Source organism: Galeopterus variegatus, unplaced genomic scaffold (assembly GCF_000696425.1).
Source record: "Galeopterus variegatus unplaced genomic scaffold, G_variegatus-3.0.2 Scaffold863, whole genome shotgun sequence".
NCBI lineage: Eukaryota > Metazoa > Chordata > Mammalia > Dermoptera > Cynocephalidae > Galeopterus > Galeopterus variegatus.
Window position 1 is genome coordinate 372609 of NW_007726974.1, and position 23027 is coordinate 395635.

Here is a 23027-nt window from a genome sequence, read left to right on the forward strand (position 1 = left end):
CTTTACCCTTATAAACCTCAATGTCTTCATCTAAAAATAAGAATAATAGTGCCCACACCTTACAGCTATACTGAGGATTAAATGAGATCCATTTAAAGTCTTAGCACCATGCCTGGCACATGGTAAGCATCTGTCATTACCATTTGGTTCCTGCCCTAGAGACAAATCAGAAAGTCCAGGTACCAGGCCCCTGATTTCTTTGGAAGCACTCTCTTTCTTCCCCACACTCGCACAGCACACTGCACGTGAGGCCCAACTAAGGCTGCTGACTGATCAAACCACCACTCTCTCACACAAAACAACACGTTTCCACAGCAAGACTGCAAACATGACTCATAATTCCACTTTCACAAACTCCAATTCCACTAAATCTTATTCCATCCAAAAGTATGTACAGCTGGAAGTAAGCATTTCAGAAATAGAAACCTCTCTCTTGGGGCTTCACTCAAAACCAGAACACATTCCAAACACTCAACAAGTGTGAACCAAGGGCTAAGAAAGATGCCCCAAGGGATCTGAAGATATTAGGTAGGTCCCTGCTGTAGGCCCTTGCAGGACATGGGCATGGAGGCTGCGTCCTCTGGGAGGGAGGGCTCACATCTCTCTTACTCACCTGGATCACCAGGGCCTGGCACAGACCAGTACATGCAGAGGGGCTCAGGGAACACTGATGCACTGTGAGGCAACCCCATCACCATCTCAGACTCATCCCAACCCAAGAGAACCACTCACATCCTAAACCACGGGGTAAAAATGAGAATTCTCAACAGCACAGGTGCAGTTCTAGAACTCAGTGCCCAGAGAAAAACTACAGCCTCTCCTGCCCCAACTAGCTTTGGATGTTCATACTTTTCAATCTGTGGAGCAAACGCAGCTGGACAACAGGTGGTAAATTACACCAAAACCACCTCCCCTTTGTGACTTTCCTCCTGCTGCAGAGTTACAGTCAAGAAAGGACAAGGAGGAGGAAAGTTTTCACCTGAGATAAGCAGGAGATCATTTCTTGATTTTGTTTTGAGCCCTATGACAGGCCTCTAGTATACCTACGATTTTAACCCATTCCCGTACTGCCCAATCTGGGTGGACTCAGGTGTTCGTTTGGCCGACTTCCCAAACTGGATCACACTGGCAGCATCACCTAAAGTGACAGACACAAGAGAAAGTAAAAAGCATGTTTGCATTTCTTTCCGAGCCTCCTCAAAATCAAAGGTAAAGCCTTTGTTAAATCCCAGCAAGGCTGTGTCTCTCTCCAAGAAAATTTGCCACTGTGAGGAAAACGCAGGCAACCTTTGCCTGGCCTGTCAGTACCTCCATCAAAGTGACCTGTGTTGTTACCAGAATATGATAAAAAGGCTGGGGGAGGCCTCTGTAGTTTTGGCTCCAGGATGTTGTGAAAGCTGATAAATACAATGTCAAGAGACAGGTAATCTGACTGACTTCAGGTTGCCATTCAGATCCTATCTCCCATGTTAAGACAAGACTCGGCAAATACATTAGTGGAATTAAGCCTGAGATGTTGCAACAGACCTCTCACTCCCCAGGTGGATCTTCTAGTCAAACAGCGAGGCAACAGAAAAACAAGTTTACATAGTAAGTATTTTGTAAAAATGGTTACATCCTTCCACAAAGAAATGTTATCATCTCATTACTTACTCGGATCCATTCCTGCTCCATCGTCCAAAAAGCAAAGCATAAATCTTCCTCGAAGGTCCTCTCGCCTTTCTGTAAAAGCAGCAGATGCCATTACTGGACTGTTGCCCACCAGAGTGTGTGACAGAAAGTAGATCAAAGCGAAGCTTGGAATAAAGAGGTCAGGTCAAATCTAGCTTTTTCTTCTAACAGTCCTAGCTAGAATGAGTTAAACTTCAGATCCCTTGAGGGTGTGAACTCCCAAAGGTTCTCCAACGCTTTCTAGTTCACAACGAAGCTTGAGACGATCTGTAAGGCGGGCAAGGAATACCTGGCCCAGCATCTAACCACACCAAAGACCACAAAATATGCACGTATTTCCCATGTACCTCAATCACCCTTCTGCTTCTCTCCACCTGGATTACTATCACTTATGCCCTATGCCATGGACCCCAAGCCACTATCATACTCTACTTCCTGCTGTACTTTATCAACGCTGCTCAATTCAACAGGTACCTCCTTTGAGAGTTAAGTCTGGGATAGCCTTCAGACAAAGTGATCAAGCCAGACGTGGTATGGCCACAGGGGTGGGAGCCACTATCTAAAAGATGAGTTACTATGTCTATACACCCCCAGGCCAACGGCAGTTTCTGGGCTATTTATATTAATCATCATATCCCCTGCTCACTATGGATCCTGGAAAGGGCTCCTCAACCCAGGAGTGAGATGGCACAAAGTGCAAAGTGGTGCCTGGTTCCTGGCTAGACCTGCCTGACTGGAAGGAGAAATGATCCTTTGACAATAAGATACAAAGCAGCTCTGGCAGGCTTCCTGGCCAACAGGAAGGGAGCACAGCAGACTGTGGCTGCCATTCCATGAGCAGAAGCACCTCTTCTTTCAGCAGCTGTTTTCTCCAACTGCCAGTGGTAACTCAAAGTAGTCTAGGTCCAAGCATGTCATGGACAATGGAAAAGATTCCCAAATAGGGAAGGGGGCTATACTAGTTTCCAAGGGGCCTTTGATCTAATGATGAGGATAGGTGAACAAAGGAGCAACTAGCCTTGGAATCAGGCAAGTGTAGACACAAAAGAGAGAAGGCTGTGAGACAGAGGTGGAGACAGGGAAACCACACAAGCAAAGAACAACTAACACCAACTTCCCCAATACAGAAGCTGTTCATAGACCCCTGCTTAGCACAAGGATAAAAGTAACCCTTGTACTGAAAGGAAGGAAGCCTATGTAAGGTACTATAGAGACAAGCCAAAGGCTGATTTGGAGTCTGGTCCCTGAGGACTTTTTAATCTCCTCCAAACTGCAGTTCACCAACTTTGTACAACTATCTAACAAATCTGTTTAAAATACTCTCTGTCTTCCCCTCAGGCTAAAAATTCAACTGAGTTGTGATCACCCTCTGTTAAATAGACAATATAATTTAAAATGCTACTTCAGAAGGGCTATAAACCACAAAGATTTTCAAGTATCACTCAGTGTTCAGGAAGCTGGACATTAATTACAACTGCTTCTTGAAAGTTCAAGGGTGAGGATCTTCCTGGAAGTACTACTGTAGATAAAAAAATTTCTCCTTGTCGCAGAGGCTATTATTAGAGTCTGAAGAATCCAAATGAGATATGGCAAGCAGAAACAAGTACAAGAAAAGTACAAAAAGGCTTCACAGTTTCCATCTGGAGGAAGTGAAGTGTCATATGGAGACTCAAACTCGATCAGCTACATGCATGGTAAAAGCAGTGTTCTAAATCTAGCCAAGAGCCATTTGCTGACTACAGCCATAAAACGTGCATGAAGTCTCTGCCTTTGGGATCTAGAAATTGGGTTCAGCCGAGCACATCTGGAAAGGACCTAAGGACTACTAGCATTCCCTGAACACTACCTAAGAGGTTACTTTCTATGTCCTTGTGTTAGGACAGGACTTGCAGGCTGTTTCAGCACACAATCATCACTTAACGATGGGTCTAGGATCCCTTTCTGACTCTAGCACTTCATTCCAAAGTTTTTTCATGTAGATTACAAGGGTAAGAGACCTACGTTGGAGGAATCCTCCTGGCTACCCAGTGGCCAACAGCCTGTAAATGGCTAGTAGTGTCGGGGTCTGTGTTCATATGCAATACCGCCTCAGGGCCAAGAGAGACTTGCTTATACAGTTCATTTCCTCAACTTTGTAAATAAGCAGTATGGTGTCTTCATCTAGCTTCAATGTTTATGCAAATAATTCATTTATTCAATTACTATTCACTGAGTACCTCCTGTGTGCCTGGCTCTGTGATGAGGACAAGAGTAGTGATCAATGCAAATGTGATACCTGTCTTCATGGACCTTACAAGTCTAACGGATTCTACTCCCTGCTACTATCCACAGTGGAGAAAGTAGGAAGTAAAGAACAGGATGGTTTAAGCTGACAGAGGCTGAAAAAAAATACCGATTAGAGCAAAATGTAGAGTGCACAGAATCATCTGAAGAGATTGTGAAAATACAGATTCCAGGCTCCACCCTAGATAGTCTGATTGCATAAGTCTGATGCTGATATTGCCCATGAGAACCTTTGAGAACCACCACTGAGCTAGAGCAAGCAAGATCTAGAAGGTCTCCTTGCTCAAAACTATCTCCCCCCAGACATTCCACCACAGAGATTCATTCCTAACACCTGATATTACTTTAATCAGTCAACTGACTGACATCTGAAGCTTCCAAAGAAAGGACTGGGATGGAGATGGAATTCTGGATGAAGGAGAGTCTAAGCAGCTGTGTGTTGTGTGCTTCCCTTCCCACCGTACATCTTGTAAGCAAGAGAAGGAAGACAAAGCCAAACTGCCTTCTTGGCAGCTGTGCTTCAGATCCTGGTAGCAGCTATGTAAGACTGTCAGAACCAGTTTGGAAGGCTGCACGGCTAAGCTTCCCCCAACATGTCCAAGTCTGGCTTCTCTCATCCAACTCCAACTGGGGAGAACAAGAAAAAGAAAGGAGCGGGAGAAGAGATATCAAATTGGCTACAAGTTAAAAGTCAGAGGTGATAAAATAACGATGTCCTTAGCAGAGGCTGTAATAAAATGGCATCCAAGTTCTTCATCTCACTCCGTAATGTTTCACCAGTATTCATTTCAGTTTCATTTGCTCTAATTTTTCATTTATTAACCATTGCCTTGTGGTCACAAAAAGGAGCTTTCTTCAAGGAGGTGGCACTACCTATCCCAGGAAGTCAGGAAAGTCAATAAAAACAGAGTCCACTTCTGACAGGCACATTATGGCCTGGCCACAACTAATAGAAATGCTTTGGGTAAATGAACACCTCTACACTTTGAAAGTCTGGCTCCTTCTCGCCCATCTCACATTTAAATAATCTTCAAAATATGACTTTCCTGGTGACCTCAAACTGTATCTGATTTGGGGGAAATTTCCAAGTTCATAATCAATCTAGTTTCAGAATAAACGATAAGAAAATACTTTTGCCCATACACTAACAACAAGTACTCTACAGCATTAAGATTATTACGGATTCCATTGCTTTTACTCCTCCTGTTGAATGTGTTAATAAGGCACTGAGGTAGAAAAGGGTGATGTTAAGGATGTCTCGGCCAAGACTCCCAATCTTATGGTACCTGGAGTAAATCAAGTCTTTTTTCCAAAATGCTATGGTTCTTAGTGCTTCCACCACTCCATTTAATCCCTACTGTCTTAATTGTTCCCTCAAGATCTAGTTATAGTTCTCTAATCATCAGTAGTGTGCTGTCTCTGACTAGAGACTATGTTCTTAGAGGAAAGGCCCCATCTCTCTCTGAACTTTTCCCCGAGCACAATAGAAGTAGCATAGAACAAAGAATAAATGTGCACTGGATCTTTTTCATTTAAATTGAAATCCAACTGTTCTGCTGCATTCTGAGTGTCAAGAACTAAATTTCCTTGCTGAAATTCAACCATCAAAGTTGGCAGAAGGGAGCGGAAATCTTTTTTTAAAAAAAACTAAGTAGGGTTCATAACCCTATACCAGCCAGCCACCAAAAAAACAAAAACAAAAACTTCTTCCAAAGCTAACTGGGCTAATTATGATTTATCCCTTTGACATCACTTGGAGTAGAGAGGCCCATTCTCTGCTTTATCATCTGTGCAATGATTAAGAAAGCCACTATTTCTTTCAGAGGTAGCTGATACCACTCCTCACGAAACACACTCACACGTAAGATACATGCTGTGGCCTGGAAAGGCGCTCCATTCGGCCCGATGGTTTAGTAACCATCTTCTAACATTCTTCCACTGTGCCCCTTATTCCTGTTGCTTTCTTCTAAAAATAAAAGGAGCCCTATTTTCACCATTTTGCAGAACCTTATGAACAGAAGGCTTTCAGAATTTAAGTAGTATAGCTGACTTTTAGCAGTTCTGAATATTTTCTTTGCTCCAAAGTATATCAGACGTGAGAAATTCTTCAGATCTGGGGGGTATTCTCACAGTTATATGACATCAGAGGTTTTGAGAATTACTATTTAGTTGTGTATTTGTTCCCATTTATCAAATGGGTCCATGAAGAGGGGTAGATAACTGTATATTCCAACATAAACACACAGACTTCTCAGAAGCTAGTAATGTTATTCAAAACGTTTCAGACCTTTTAGAAGACTTCAGAAAAGTCTGTCAGAAAAACATCACACCAGCCAAATTTAAAAGCTCTCTTCATCTATCCCACTTCCAAATTTTTAGTGTTCAAATGACCAAAAAAGGTGCTGATACAATTACTCAACAGGCAGAAAGCAAATTATTTTTAAAAAAAAGCCAATGATAATGACTAAGAATTCTTCCACTGTTGCACCCGCTCTAAGAAAAAGAGAGGCTCTTTCTATAAAAAAGTAGAGCCAATCAAATAAATAAACTAGTAGAGGCTGTTGACAGCTTTAAATTCCAAGGCAAGCAGTCCTTGTTCCTGACACCTCTGCCTGAGAACATCTCTGCAAACCTCAGAGCCAATCCAGTTACCAGCTATTTCCTGCAACCAACACTAGCAACTCTCCAAGTTGGGACTAGCGATCACAAGAGGGTTCAGGGAAAGAAAGTGGACTCCAACAAGATCTCTCCTGGGCTTCCAGTATGACAAACCTGGTTCACCTGCCAGCTCCTACCAGTAAAATGATTAGGACTTGGTCATTTCATTCCCCACTACTCTACTCCATCACCCCCATAAATCTCCTTCTGGCTATTTACATAGATCTGGATACTCCCTTTTAGTTTCTTGGAATTAATATTCTTGGTTTCTATGACATTCCTGGCCAGAGCTGCCCTGTTTCTACCTATGACCTACAGTAATCCTGCCAACCTCCAGAAACCAATTATTTTCCACTCATTTCTTATCAGATACAGTAATAAATGCATTAAGAGGAATTGGGCATTAGAAGAAAGGCCTAAAGTCTGACTTACCTGCATAAATATCTATTCTGGTGGCATCAGCATCCCTGCCAAATTAAAAGAAAAACAATCAAGATCCAGATGAGAATTAATATAAAATATCAATCATCAAAATGCATAGTATTTTGAATGTGTTTTCAGGAAGCCATACAAAATTCTATATACATTAAAGCTTCACTTTTATACTTGGCAACCCAATTTTCCATCTATATCTGTGAAACACTTCTGGAGCTCCAAATTATTTAAGATAATCTCATGACACATAGGGCCTGGATACATATTTTTAATGTTGACTTCATGGCTTCATGGTTAAGACATCTAGAAGATCAATAAGAACATTTCCTTTTACACACTAAGAAATGACTCAAGTATGTGTCTTTCTCACTCATTTGACTGCAATCATGATGTTCTAATACCTTGTCCATTTTTCCTTCTCAAGATTTTAAGAAAAATGGAAAACAATAATCTGTCGCAAAACCTGTGAAAAACTAGGTCTCATGGTGTACATACTACAGTTAGCAGATTGATTCCTGAGTCCATAATTTTGTCCTCCCTAACCCTGAAACAATGTTGGGGCACTCCATTAGATTCCATCCATTGCCTGAAATCATAAAGATTCAGTCACCAATGAAGGTTTCCATAAAGGCTTTGAAGTAATTTAGTCCAATTCTGCTAAATGCAGGCAAGGCAAATAAGGCAGTTTCACTGGTTTTTACATGCAAAAAAATCTACTCAAAATCTACACAGCTCTACATGTACCAATTCTCAAAGATATAAAAATATTTTCAAATATGAAAGAGATTGGCAAAGCGTGTGCATGAGTAGGAACACATACTCCAATGAATCTCCAGTTCACCATATTACACACAAAAAAGCTGCCTGCCATAGCACATCATGGTCTCACTAAGTTAATAAGTAGCAAATTCAAACATAATGCCATTAAGCTACAGCATTTTTTAATTGAATAGAAAAATTAAGTCAACCAGGATTGAAACAAAATGGGAGTTTTCTGGCTAAACAACTTGTTAACTAGCAGTCCAGTTAACAGGAGCAACAAAAGTAATAACAGTATAGAGACATAGATGAACATCATTTTCAGCAAGTGTACTGTCCTGGTAGCACAAATTAAATCAGAGCTTGTCTGTCCCACTGATTTGATTCCTAAGTTTCTATCTTCATTCCCTCCATTTCACTACAATTATCTTGCTCTACTATACAAGGGCAGGTGGTAAGGTCATTACTTTTAGGCTAGAATACAAAGAGCAATGAATGAATTTATGTTAATCAAATAACAATGTGGAAGTTATCAAGTAATGTGCAATTAAAAATATTTTTTTCAGTAAGAGGCCTCTTAAGAGTTGCAGTTGCTACAGAAATGTCTTCCTCTCAAGTTTTCACAGAGCAAAGGTTACGACAACCCATAAAGTTTCCACTCCAAGCACAGATTATATGCCTGAAGACTACATACCTTGCATTATCAACCAGTTCAGCAAGAGCACCAAACAAAAATTCATGAGTGGTTCTGAAATGATAAATACTAAGAGTCAGCAAAAGAAATATGAAGTATGACTCTTAAGAAAAAGTCCATAAAATATCTTTAAGTTTTTAGAAAATCTAAAATCACCATTTACATTGCTGATTTATACTACTGAAATTTAAGCTTCTCCATAACCCCAGGCTTTCCAGAGTTTACTAATTCCCCTCAAGTGTTAATCTATCAAATCCTACTATCTATTCAGAAATGCTTGTTCTTCCTATTTTGAGTTGAGAAAGTCCCCATGAAGCATTAAAAGATTTCTATATGTACAACTGCTAAAAGCAGCATTTTTCACTATTCATATTCTGCCTAGAAATATACTTGTATTTTATTTTTCATTGCCTTAACTAGCTGTCAGTTTCTGCATATCTCGAAGGAAGACTTGTAAGGATAAATCTTATACATAGATATCACTTTCACTGAATTCTGAATAACATGGTAATTGTGTATTTACCCAACCCAAACTTTGAGCAGCCTCCCAGAGGAGATGACCACTGGCTCCCCTTCTTGAAGGAGTTAACTTTAATAGGGGCCCTAGGAAACCACACCAAGCTCTTCTCCTAGAAGGAACAGTTCCAGAAATTTTGGATTCCTTTCTTTAATGTGGGGAAAGTTGTGTTTTTAGCCAAAATCTGAGGAAGTCAATAAATGGGTTATTGTCTCCTTTCTCTCCCACTTTTAAATGGAATATGGAAATTTTTGCTTCGAAATTGCACAGAAGTGTATAGGTTTCCTTTTTTCACTGGTTCATCACACGCAGGTATTGGTAAAACAAAATGCTAACAAGTTAAACATTGAGCATGTGCTCTTTAATTTGTGCTGTTTCCCATAATAGTCCCCATTAGATGTAAAAGTAGTAAGTGTCCACACAGAACCACCTAAAAAACCAGCTTGACTTCTGATTAGAAGAGAAAATACAAAATCATTAACCCACACATTACCATCATCAATTTTTCAAAAATACCCAAATTATTCTTGCTGACTTTTTTCACATAAAATTTCAGCCAATAGCCAAAGCGAAAATTTCTACAAATTTAGAATAATATATATCAATATTAAATAACAAGTATCTAGGATCTCTGATCACTTACCATATTGTTTTAAACAAACTGTAAAACATTTGTTTATAAACTAAATACCCATAACTGAACTGTCCTGGAACACTGGTTTTTCTTCCAGTAACTCATCAAATTTTTACAAATGCAAATTTTGAGTTAAATAAAACTACCAGTTCTTGGAATTTTAGGAAGAACTTTTTCTTACAAGATCAGTGAATATATCTGTTGCTAATCCAAAGGCAGCACCAATAATATGTTGTAACAAAACCCAGAAATTTTATCACCAATTCACCTAGAAAATAGAGCTTAAATTCTTCTGGCTAAATTCCAATTCTTCATTATTTAACATGGAAGAAGCAATCTTAAAAGAAAGATTAACCTGCATAAAATAGAAAACCTGCATAAAATAGCCATCTCTTTAGTTATTAAAAATATTTAAGTCTTTAGAATTATCACTTTAAATTCTTCAAATTATCAACTGAAAAAAACAGAAAAGTATTCTGTAAATTACTCCACTAAAAAAATAGGGAGAAATAAGCTGGAAAGTTAAGGTGACTTACCAAGAGAAATGTAGGTTAAAAGTGAATCTTAAATGTTTAGGTGATACAAATGCTAACTATTCTGATTAGAACATTATAGAATATATGCATGTATTGAAAGAACAAACTAAACCCCATAAACATGTACAACAAAAAAATACATTAAAAAAAAATCACTGCCAAAAAAAAGTGTATCTAACATTTGTTCTCAAATTTTCAATGAGCCATTCTCCTGTCTGACTTATAAGTGACTTAGAAACTTACAAAGTGAATTAATTTTCTCTAATTGATTAAATTTTTTTAAATTTTGAAGACTGTTAAATAGAAATATAAAATAACCAATTCTATTGCAATATTTATTTCAACATCAACCTGTATTTTAAAGTCAAGGAAACAATAAAATAAAAAATAAAGTTAAGAAATCACAGAAATACAGCTCCTGGGAAAAAACAAGAGCACAACCATAGTAAGAATGAGACCATAACTTGCATCAGAATGCACTAACTTTGGAATAAATAAGTTAAAGTTTCTGGCTTTTGCTAGTGAGAATGGTAAATATGAGTAATCTGGAAAACTAATTCTGACACCCTTTGCCATCAGGACAAGGAAACCTAAAACCGAAATAGCAACTGCTTCCCAGCAATACATATGTCTGATTGCTTCACATGAAAATGAGGCATTTAGAGCCCAATAAGCAGATCTCAAAAGGGCAACCACAAAATACCTCTGGCTTAAGTTTTCACCATTTTGTATATAATCTAGAAGTGTGTCTTGCACATTTAAAACTTATAAAAAATCTCCAAATGATCTTTGTTGTTCCACATAGTATCAATGCCATTCCACACATACATATTTCAGATAGGCTAAAACATATCTTCAAGATGTAGCTAAGAGGTACTTTTATGATGGCAGTACACATCATAAAAGGGGCCTACTGTGACAACTGTTGGTAAGGTAACAGACAATGCTCAGAATCTTCTCCACACATCAAACCGATTAAAGATGAATTTTCCAGATGCTAAAGTCAGAGTTCTAAATACTTCCAAAAATCATAAGAAACAAAAATATACCAACAGATAAGTTCTTTTTTCCCCCAAAAATAATATTCCAAGAGGTACACTCATTACTGGCTAGCATTTGAGACAGAATGGATAAATATCAAAAGAAATCCTTCACAGACCTAAAGATCCTTTGCATGTGATCCAAGAAAGATCAACCATCTGGAAAAAGATTTTTAACAAACTCTTCTTCTGCTTTAACTGATCATGGCTTTTATACCTCTGTGCAACAGCAGAAATAGTTTTGCAACTCAGCATTTCCAGCAACAGACTCATGTGTAAATCAACTCGTTATGTAAGGAAAATGGTCTCCCTATTAATATAGTCAGCCTGAATTTAAACCAATAGATTATCCACAAGCCCATCACAAAGTGATAGCTTCTGCTGAGTTCTTGGATATGTTGACAACAGTTAATTGCCTTAATTGCTAGAAAAAAAGCTGACAAATTCTGGAACAAACACTTTACATTCAAATTGCTTTAATATATTTAAAGTGTGAACCTACTTTTCAACAGGCTTATAATTCAAAAGAAATATAAGTCTCTGAGTTGACAGGTTCTTCTACGTTCACTTCACATATGAATAAAACAACCCAGAAATATCATATGGCAAAGACAGTAAGCTACTAAATGTGTCAACAATTAGAGTCATAAAAAGTAGGCCTCTTATACTTAACAATCCTGCTCTATTAGACCACTAAGCAGAACTGCAAATAAAATGACATACGATATACATCTTGTGCCAAAAGAATATCACTACCACCACCACATCAGGAACAGCAGTCACAAAACCTGCCACCAAAGAGCAGTAACAACATATAAGTCCTTTTATTAAAAAACCCTAATTTTTATCTTCTCATACAAGCAATATCCATTATTAAAAGAAATTAGCCAGACTTTCTCGTTACCAAGAGAATTTCCCAGGCCTGCTTCAAGCATTAAAACTGATGTAACCAAAAGAATGCAATAGCTACCACAGACCTGTTACAAAAAAAGGCCAAGAAAGATGTTTACTGTCTCCAACAGATGCTCTAGAATTTATCTGCCTAATGTCTAGGACCAAACACCAAGTTTCCACCACACTGACCGATTTGTGGTTTATTTAAATTAATATTATAAATATTAGTCAACATCTACTTGATGTTTACTGTGTACCATTATGAGCTAAGAACTTTATATACGTCAATTTACATAATCTTCATAAACGCTATCAGATTAGTTCCATTAAATAGATGAAGAAACCAAGGCTCAAGAAGTTGACCTGCCCTAGGACACACCCAGGAAGCATCAAATCCAAGCTTGAAGGTCTTTTTACTGCACCACACTGATTTCCACCCTTTTAGCCTAGACTCTGCTTGTAAGTCTATATTAAACGGGAGGTAAGCAAAGGGCCATAATTCTTTCATAATTCACAGTATGGCAATATTGTAGATGTCAGATACCCTATAATGATTTTGTTTTTAAAAAAATTAACAAAAGAGAAAATACTGTAAAATAAATCTTCCCTTCTCTGAAGGTGACTTATTGAACCATCTCACACAGAGGAGGTTCATCTTCCATCATTACAAGTAACAAGACACATCATTTCAGAATTTAACAATTTCGGTTTCCTCTAAAAATGGATTTCAAATCAGGTCATCACAATAAAAAAAAAAAAATCCCTTGAAATTAGTTACAAACAAAAAATGTACCTTGGCACCAATGTCAAGGACTTGGATCCCCATACAGGCCAGCCACCAAAATAAAAAAATATATATCTTGGTGTTCTAGGGTTCACTTTTCCTTCTGGTAGGACAATAAACGTTCAAAAGTAGAACAACTTCAAAGGCCAAAGTTGTGATGAAGATAAATTCCAGGGCTTTCAAAATGATACTCCAACCCTCAAACGCTCATGCAAGCAGGTAGTTCCAGTTCAATTTGGGAAAGTCAATTTCACAGAAAATTTTCCAACTTCACCTTATACAGGTGACTTAACTGACGTTTGCTTCTTTGCTTTGGCTCGGCCCACCTACTGTTAATAAGCTATTCAACAGCAAAATAAATAAATAAATAAACAGGGGAAAATATCCCAGAATCCTCCAATTAGACTCATTGAGGTAAACTAAAATCAAATACTTTTAAAGTGGGAAGTAAACCCTTTGCTTTATACGCAGAAAACAAGCCCTTGAAGACAAAACTGACTACAGTCAGAACAGCTTAATGGTTAGAAGCACTAGCCACTGCGGTCAGACAAATTTTACTACCTTAAATCCTGGCAACTTAAATTGCCACTTGGCAGCTATGTAACCATTAACATGTAATTTCATCTCTTTCAGCCTCAGTTTCCTGAAATGCAAAATAGAAATAATCCTTACCCCACAGGGTTGTTGTAGAGATTACTTTTGCCAATGTTTACAACAGTCACCAGCAGGAAATAATTAACTTTTGTTACTATCCATTATCACAGTCTTTGGCAAAGCTGGAACAAGAACCCAGATTCCGAAGTCCAGTTCGTGGTCTTCCAACATTATCATAAAGTCCATAATTCCAAATATGCCATCATTTCAAAATCCAGAACTGAGATAACCATTTTATCAAACATAATCATACATGAACATTTAAGTGGCCTCCAATGCTTGTTCTTACCATGGCAGATCAAAATTAATAAAGGACACTGAAGGTTTTGCCAAGGCTGTGATATCAACTAGTTGATCTTTGATTAACATTTCATGTAAATGGGTTTCATATTCATCATCCATAAGTGTGAGCATTGGCCTACTTGACCTCTATAGTACCTTCTCTAAAGTGCTCTAGTTCAATAATAACCTCCCTAAACAAAACAAAATAAAACCAAGGTCTCATTGTTTGGCAATTTACTTCACCACTTAGAAGACTTTTATTTCCATGATAGGAAAAAATAACAAAATATTAGACATTATAGAATCATAAACATGTTCTTTTCCATAAAAGGCTAAAAATCATTGTACTGCTACTATTGGATAAACTGAAGTCTATACTCTCAACTCTGAAGATGGTTCTTGAGATAACTGGACCATTCATTTCGCTGCTCATCATCTCTCCACATACTAAAATGGCAGAATACTTACCTTCATCTCAAAGGTAACAGGTGAACGTATTAAAAGACTAAAGTAGTTTTGACCCCACTGGATAACTTCTAAGAAAGCGGGCGTAAGAACCTATAAACATTCCAGACCAAATTGGAGTGGCGGTAATCTCTTCACGAACTCAAGAACCATGAACACAGTTTGTTTCTGTGATTTCGCACATTCTGGGGAAAAACTACCTAAATCTAGGATTTAAACATACTTGCCATTTCCTGCTTAGCATATACAACTATACTGGAGGTAGGAACCAATTTCCCAGGAAGATAAAGCCAACTGTCTGTGGAAAAAATAATAAAGATTTTCTTCTCACAAGTTGTCATTTAAATGTCTTCATTCCTTTTTTGTTTTTTCTTATAGGAAACACTTGTTATTAACCCCACTGTTTAGACTTCTGTCACTAAAGAAGAGAAGTTGATACTAACATAGTCGAACTTTTGGGCGATCCAAAACGCAGTACTTGTTGGATTCCTATCAAACACTTGAAACAACTCAATATATTGACTTCAAAAAACTAAGGTTTGTGTTTAGGAAATTCTGATCCAATAAATGCAAATCAGATTCTTCTGGATTAGCAACAAATATTTCACTGATCTCAGTTCTTCAATAAAGAGCTCAAGACATCCAGTGATATACTTCACTCCAGTGATAACATCCCAAAAAGTTAAAAAGCAAAATTTCCTGGGGAAAGGATTTCCATATTAATGTCAAGGAATGAGTTACTGGTGACCTCAGTGGCACCTATAGGATACTTACGAATTTGTGTGCAGATACTCAAAGGTTAGCTGAGCTCGATTCAGACTGCTGTAGTTTGTGAAAGCCATGACTGCAATGAGGTCTTGAGCCTTTTACCCACTAACTAGGAAATACAACCTTATAACGGAACAGCTTTTGTAGGATTCCTTCCAGTAAAGGCTTGGGAAGTCCCAGCTCCTTAATGACAATTAAACAAAGCTAGTATCTATCCAAAATATGTTCAAAGATTTGTTTACAACTACAATTGATTTCTTCTTTAAGTTTTTCTGTATCTTCTCAATGACTATGACGTAATATTTTGGAATGTACTACGAAAAAAACCTGTAGATCTAAGGAGCTTTTAGAGTTAAGTTGCGATAGTTCAAGTTGAGTCAAATATGGATGGTCCTGGGGTAGATGATCCTTGAGTTTTCAGTTTATTACTGCTCCATCTTCATGTTCTTCCAGTCCTTTTTTGTTGTTGTACCCCTAAATTTCCTGTGTTTACCAATCCGGAAATTTACCAACCTATAAACTTACCCACTTCTGTCATAAAATTGAACAATCCCCCATGTCTTCACCACCAGTAATAATTAAATAGGTTCTTGACTGGTGACCTCGATGTCGATGGAGAGCATATGGAGCTAGTTTCGGCTTTACCACGTCCCAACGGAAAGAGCGGAAAGAACGCAGAGGGGCGATTTCTTTTTTCCAAGCCCAACCAAACCCTGCTTGCTGATTTCTTTTTTCCAAGCCCGACCAAACCTCACCACCCTAATTTCCTCAGGGTGGTGGGTCAAATTACCTCACAATTGGCCCGCCCAAATCACCTCAAACGGGCCGCGCCCCTCCCCCACTTCCCTCAGACAGCGGCCTCGGCCTCTCAGGCCCTTTCCGGCCCTCGGTCCCGTGGCTTCCTCCTCACAGAGAGGAGTTAGTCTCAGCTTTCAAGACCCGGATCGAGGGCAGTGGCGAGCGCACCACCCGACCGGGCGTTGCCGGGAACTCGCAGCAGCCTTTGTCCCTCCCCGCGGATCTGGAACCCAACAACCGCAGCGCGCTCTTGGAACCATGTGCTGCCGCGGCCGCCGCTGCCGCCTCCTCCGCCGCCGCTGCCGTCCGGGAGCCGCACTAGATGAAATTATGACAGGACTTAGCCCCACGAAATTCGGCGTTCAGGGATGCTCTGCTGCAGCCGCCGCCGCTACAACCACCGCTTTGTCTCCGCTAGTGCACACAGCCACAGCCACCTCGCGCACTCCCCGACGCCCCAAACCCCCGAGGCCTCCGCGGCGCATTCCGCCAATCAAAAACCCGCTCCTCCTCCCGCCCCCGCCTTGATGCCCCGCCTCCTGATTGGTGAGCAGCGTGTGCCCACGTGACCGGATCTTAGTTGGCCGGTCCCGCCCATGTCACGTGGTAGCGCGGGCCTCTCTTCCTGCTTTCCTGACCCTCTCCGCCATTTAAAGGAACAGTACCGGGGGCGGGCCGAGCGACGCAACCCGGACGGTAGCTGCGGCGCGGACCGGAGGAGCCATCTTGTCTCGTCGCCGGGGAGTCAGGCCCCTAACTCGAAGAAGCCCTGGCGCGCCCTCCCCCCCTCCCCGGTCTGGTAGGGCGAAGGAGCGGGCGTGCGGTCGATCGAGCGATCGGTTGGCGGCTCTTTCTCCTGCTCTGGCATCCAGCTCTTGGGGCGCAGGCCCGGCCGCCGGGCTCACTGGAACAGACTGAACCGGGCATGGAATTCCTGAAGATGTTTGGGTTTTTTTTGTTTTTTTATTAATTGAAGGATAACATTCTCTGAAACGTTTTGTTAGAACTCCTCCTGAACCTCAAAATCAGTAGATTTGCAAGTGATTCAAAGCTTAACTTTTTCCTGGCCTGCCTTGTATTATTATTGCTTGTAAGTATAATACTAAAATGGCCAAAATGCCAGTTTTTTGCTTCTTTGTTAATTGTCAGCTGCTTTCATCAAATTCCAGGCCATTATCCAGCAAACACTATAAAAATATTTGAATAGTTGGATTTCAAACATTTTCGTTTTGTGGAGTGGTGCTTACCAAGTGGTACAGCTCTAAGCAAGTGAACATAAACACATTTAAGTGTATTTTTGTCTGATTAGAAGTTAGCCAGTTCTGCTGTTTCATTCAAATGTCTGGGGGAAAAAAAATTGACTATTCTCTTTACCCAAAGGGCAGAGACAAATAATCTCACTTCCAGAGAAATGACTGTTTGGGAGAAAAATGTGTTGGTCTTTTAGCTCTTTCGTAATTAACTCTGGATGTACCTCAAAAGAATCTTAAGACTGTGGTGATAAGATGATTTCCTCAGGAGAAAGGAAGAAAAAGACAACTGGAACTCAAAGCTTGAAATTCTTTGACAAAACATGAGATATCCAGGATTAGAGATTGAAAACGTTTCACTACAGTTTTCTGCAATATTTGGAGCAAATGTTTTTCAATGTAGCCACAGCCATGGACTTCATTCAGATTTCCAGATTTTTAAGAAGTAGAACTGGAACCCAGAAGAGCTTGTCAGGATGTGGCAGGAAATCTGGAGGTAGATTTTTTTTTTTGGACTGTTGATCTTGCTTTGCTGTGAGAAAAGAGGCAACAACTGAGCAAGCACTGCCACCAGCGCTGTTACTGGGAATTAGAAGACCCAAGTTTCTGTTCAGACCCTCAGTGCAAACTGACAACACTTCATGCATAGTGAATTACGGTACTTGCCATTTTCTAAAATGCCTTATTCTTTAGCATTTCTGCACTTTTTTGTTGTTGTTGTTCACACTCTCTTCTGTATCCCACCCTCCTCTGGTTCTTCCCCTGTCAAAACTCTGCCTTTTCCTCAATATTCAACTCAGATACTCTCTTCACCATGAGTCTCCTTAAGCCAGAAAATCTTCAAGTTTTATAGCATGTTGTTATATATCTCTTATCTTTGTATATAAAATCTTATAAAATAGTTATTTGCATGCATTTGCTCTCTTTCTGGATAGCAAACTCCTTGAAAGCAAGGGCCTTGTTTTGTACATCTTTGCCCACACATACCACCACCTATGATGAAGTATTTATTAGAAAGGAGTTTAGAGAGCAGGCTATCTCAGAATAAGCACTCAGTAAATGTTTGTTTAATCATTGTGATGACTAAAATTACTCTTGGTTGGAAGAAAAGCCACAGATATGGGCCCTGTTTTTTCTCTATTTCATATTTTATTATTTTTTAATTCTAAATTTGAAAACGTCTAACGAGCCCTCAGACATAAACAGAAACCGATATGTTGGCTGGGGTATAACATACAGAAAGGTGCAAGGAACAAGGTCTTATTCTCTCCTACCCAAGATGGAATTTTGTTACAATGAAAGCAGCTTTTAAAAGGAGAAGGTCATAAGTCCATTTGAGAAAGGCACTGGAAAAGGAAGGACAGTATCTCCTTTGCTTTGTTGGTGGTATATAAACTTAAAATCTCAGTTCTTTTTGTGCCACTTGTGGAACCACTTCCTTCTCCCCACCAACTAATGCCCAGCAGCCTGAATACAAGCATATTACTTCCCCAAAGTATGAGGCTTCAGGCAGTTCCTGTTTGCTGCTTCCCTGAGACAGTTTATTCTCAGGAGTTGGGAAGCAAGTCTTTGCCAGAGAACTCTTTCAGTTTTCAATATTAGTGATTGTTAATCAGGCTTTCATGGGTTTGGGGGGGGGGAGTGTGTCACTTATCTGTCAACACCTAAGCCAGGCTTGTCGAGAATTAATACGGGTGTCAGGCAACTGATGTGCTGAGAGCAGACCCACCCTGGTGTTAAGAGTCATGGGTTTGTAATTCCATGCATTTGCCTGTTTTGTCCCTGCCCTTTCTAGTCCTGTGCCTCGTGATTGCTGAGTGTTCACCCGGACCTTCTGATCACCTTCCTTGTGCTGTTCCACCAGCCTGCAGATCGGGTACCTGGGTTTTTGCCCATGGTGATCCCTACCACCTTACTACTGAAGAAGACACCATTCCAGTGGACCACTGTGACCCAAGAGGCATTCAGCCATCATGATGTGGCCTTTACCTCCACTCCCATCCTGTTCTGTCCAGGTTCAGCACAGCCCTTTGTACTGAAGTCAGTCCTCAAGCCAAATAGCTGAAGCTATTTCATCACAACAGAGGCCCAGTTTGTTCCATGAGAATGCATTTCATTTTTTCAGTTAAACCCTTCAGAGACACATAATAAATTTGGACCAGGGTATTTTTATTTATCAACGCTGTCTGAAGAAAGGCAACATCCCTTTGAGAAAAGCATTGGACCACACCCCACAATCTCAGATGACTGGAGTTCATGAACTGTCTAGGATCCTATTATGGTCACTGGACTCTGCTGTTTTTCTGTTTCAAATCTGTAGTAGTCTACTGAATGAGAAAGCAGATATTCTGACCCACCGGGATCAAAACAAAGACACGGTGAACTCCTCATTGCATCTTGTTTGGGGTTACTCAGGAACCAGAACTTTTCACACAAGTTTAAGAAATTCAACCAAGGAACCGTTTTACCCAACAGCATCTCACAAGGCTCCAATCAGACTCCAGAAAAGACCTCTTGATACATCAAGGTAGAACCTCTAATGGTAATCCCTTCTGTTTGTATAGCACTTTACAGTTTTGAAGCACTTTTATGTACATTTATCTCATTTATCAAGATGGTGCAATAAATTATAATCCCTTTTTGCAAATAAGGGAATAGAAATGTAAAAGGTTAAGCAATTATTCAAGGTGACACAGCTACAAAGTAGTAGAGGCCAGGCCTTCTGACTCCCAGTCCAGTACTCTCCTTGGAATTAACTTAGCCTCCATTTTACCCACAGCATTAAAAGGAGATTGGTATCCCCAGAAAAGTTCCCCAACTTCCTCCTCTGATTGTGGGCACACAATCAGGCAGGATGTCGTGAGTGTAATCATGTGGTAGCTGCGCCTAGACCACAATCCCATGGCAACATCCCTAATGTTATGGAGCAAACTTGTCTCCATGGTGGTGGATTATTCAGTTATAAAGGCACATGTTTATCTGACAACACGGCTACCCAGCATGAAACACAAAGCTGCTTTAAGTTCTGCCATTTTTCATTTTCATCCCAAGGATGGCCTAGTTAATTAGGGATCCCTGTTCATATCACGTCTTTTTTGTTTGTTTGTTTGTTTTAAGCCTTATTAATACTCTTGGACACCAAGGGCTTATCTAGATCCTCTATCCCCAAAGTAATATTTACACAAAATGAGCCATCCATTTTTTTCAGAGCAGTATTGTTTATATATGTGTGTGTGTGTATGTGATATATATACGAGTATACATATAGAACTTGTTATCCAATAAAGTGGTAAAATACTGTAAAACGTGTCCCTTCCCCAATGCAGTGTAGCGTATTAAAGGATCTCAAGACTTGCAGTAAAGAGCCCCATTTAGCCCATTGTGCCCTAAGTGTTATCAAATACAGAATGCTATTTTTTGCAGCTTTCTTTTTAATGGAATGGAAAACTGCTCTAGCGTAGTATAGCCAGTGCTTCCTGATGGCCAACAGATTGCCCTTGAGACCCCATGATGAACAGAGCATCTTTGAAATCTTCCTTTCTCATACATTGTCATTAACTGCATGGATTAGTATGTATCTACCATCTGAGAGTCCTGCTTAACTATTACCTTCATTTTCTGTTGGGAGAAGTTCTAGATTTGTGGGGATGGATACATGAAAGGGAAATGAGGGAAAGTTAATTCTGCCCCCAAACTGCATGAATTCCATGACATTTAGCAATATACTTCTCTGTCCCTTGAATTGTGCTGTAAACTTAGTTCAAGGGCATTGCATCTCAGATGAGTAAAGAGGTTGAGAAGGGAAGGAAGGGGAGGAGGAGGGGGAAAGAGGAGATGTTTTCTTAGAATTTGAGTTGTAGCCCACTGAGATCTTATCAACACTTTAAGAGAAGTCATCCAGTCATATACTTATTGGAGTAATATTTACAAAGAAATGGATGCATTTTGCAACTGTGTGTAAAAACCCCAGTGCTATTCCAACTTAAAACCAATTGCCTTGTTTGCTGATGGTCACGTATAAGCCCAGCTGCAGGCAATCAGAATTAATAGCAGACTTGAGCTTTAACCCCATCAACCTGTAATGTGGCCCACATGAGGGAAAGAATGAATAGGAAAACACCTCTTGGCTTACCACAGGCTTTGCTCACACAGTTTCTGGTTTTTGTGACCCATTTTTTGTATTTCAGCGTTTTGCGAACAACTTATTCTTAGATCATTGGTTTTCCAAAGGCTTTGTGGCCATGAAGCCCTTTGAATGAAAACTATGAGGAAGCCCAAAGTAAAAGTGAAGCTGCTCTGGAAGAAGCAGTGCAGAAGTGGGTCCTGAAACCTGCTACAAGCATCTTTCTTTACTACCATGGTGACACCTAAGGGGACTTCTTGCAATACCTAGAACTCTTCAGAACACAGTCTGGAAACCACTGCCCTAGACAGCAATGTTTGACCTGAATGGCATTCTGATCTTTTCTGTACCTCCACTCAACACAGTCCATGTTCAGTTAATGCTGAACAGTCTTAGGAATACTCACTGTGTACGAACTTAGGAAAGTGCAAGGAGATGGGCATGCCTTTGCCCCCCAGAATAGTTGTATGGGCTGAAAGTGGTGTGATGAACAGCACTTCACCCCGGATGGACTTCCAGTGATTCCTGGAATTGGATACAACCAGAGAGCAATTCATATGCACTCTACACTGACAAACCCCTTAACCAACTTCTTTCACAACATCAGTTGTTCTAGTGGTACATGAAGTACATGACTTTGAAGTCTTCATCCTCCTTGGATACCAAATCGCCAGCAATCTGGTAGTGAGGCTGATGCCCCTTTGAGGCCATATTAGACCAACTTGTACATTTGACCTCTCATCATCAGCCATGGTACTCTACTTCGTGTGCAAGGCATAAGTATTAACTACGAAAGCAGAATTCAAATACTGGCAACATTTCCTAACGGGGCTTAATACCTGGTTATTCATCTTTTCAATCTACAAGTCAATATATGATTCACTCAGTGGAAGTTATACTGCTTCTTAGTTTTTATTCAGTTCAACTACTGTTTCCAGGATAAATGAGCTAATAACCTTAAAAAAGAAACAGTTCCTCCATCACTGGCATATCTGCCTGTTCTCCAAAATTACGACTACTCAGCTCTAACTAGGTATAATAGCTGATTCTCAAGAGACAGTCTTTGAACATCCTTTTTCATATATGTGATTTAAAGTGTAGCAATTTGAGAAATTTTTTTCTACCCAGTGAAAGATGTTCTTTTACTTTGAGTCTTTTGATGTCTGGTACCATCAACTGTAAGTGATAGGGATAGATGGAGGCAGGCCCTTTGACCAGATGATGATAGCTTACGTGCTGGGCATTTCAAATAGCATATTGTCTGTCTTTTTGCTGGAAATTTAGACTGACTTGAAAAAAAAAACTACAAAGACTACAGCTCAGGATTTTTATTAGACTCAAAAGTTTCTGTTCTTGTGGATGTTTTTTGGAATTACATCTGTCTCAATACTATTGTTTTACACTGATTCAGAGTGGCTGACTTCATTCCTTGTCATGAGATACCCTCAGGCATTAAGGCAAGTGATCTGTTTCTGCAAGGATTCAATTTTTTTGGAATTACATCTGTCTCAATACTATTGTTTTACACTGATTCAGAGTGGCTGACTTCGTTCCTTGTCATGAGATACCCTCAGGCATTAAGGCAAGTGATCTGTTTCTGCAAGGATTCAATTTATAAACTCCAGATTATGTGAACAAGGAGACTTCAATTTGTGTCATGAGAAAATTTCATTTCTTCACAGTCAATTTAAGGGCCAGCTATCCTCAGCTACTCTAATGAATGCACTGATTAAACATTGGGAATGGTTTCTTTATATCTCTTATCCTCTAGACTAATTGTGA

The 23027-nt window shown here is 39.8% G+C and overlaps 1 protein-coding gene and 1 pseudogene across 1 annotated transcript in view; one reads left to right on the forward strand and one right to left on the reverse strand.

Moving 5' to 3' along the window:
* The window catches only part of MORC2 (MORC family CW-type zinc finger 2), a 38162-nt gene extending 22991 nt beyond the window's left edge, over positions 1–15171 (reverse strand). The window contains exons 1-5 of the mRNA XM_008573006.1: positions 15081–15171; positions 8501–8554; positions 7045–7079; positions 1654–1722; positions 1048–1138 (exon numbers count right to left, since the gene is read on the reverse strand). Coding sequence (XP_008571228.1) covers positions 1048–1138; positions 1654–1722; positions 7045–7079; positions 8501–8554; positions 15081–15148 — 317 coding nt within the window. The 5' untranslated portion in view covers positions 15149–15171. The remainder of the gene's footprint in view (positions 1–1047; positions 1139–1653; positions 1723–7044; positions 7080–8500; positions 8555–15080) is intronic.
* A 194-nt stretch (positions 15172–15365) lies between these two features.
* Positions 15366–22711, forward strand: LOC103590711 (annotated as a pseudogene).
* The last annotated feature ends 316 nt before the right edge of the window (positions 22712–23027 follow it).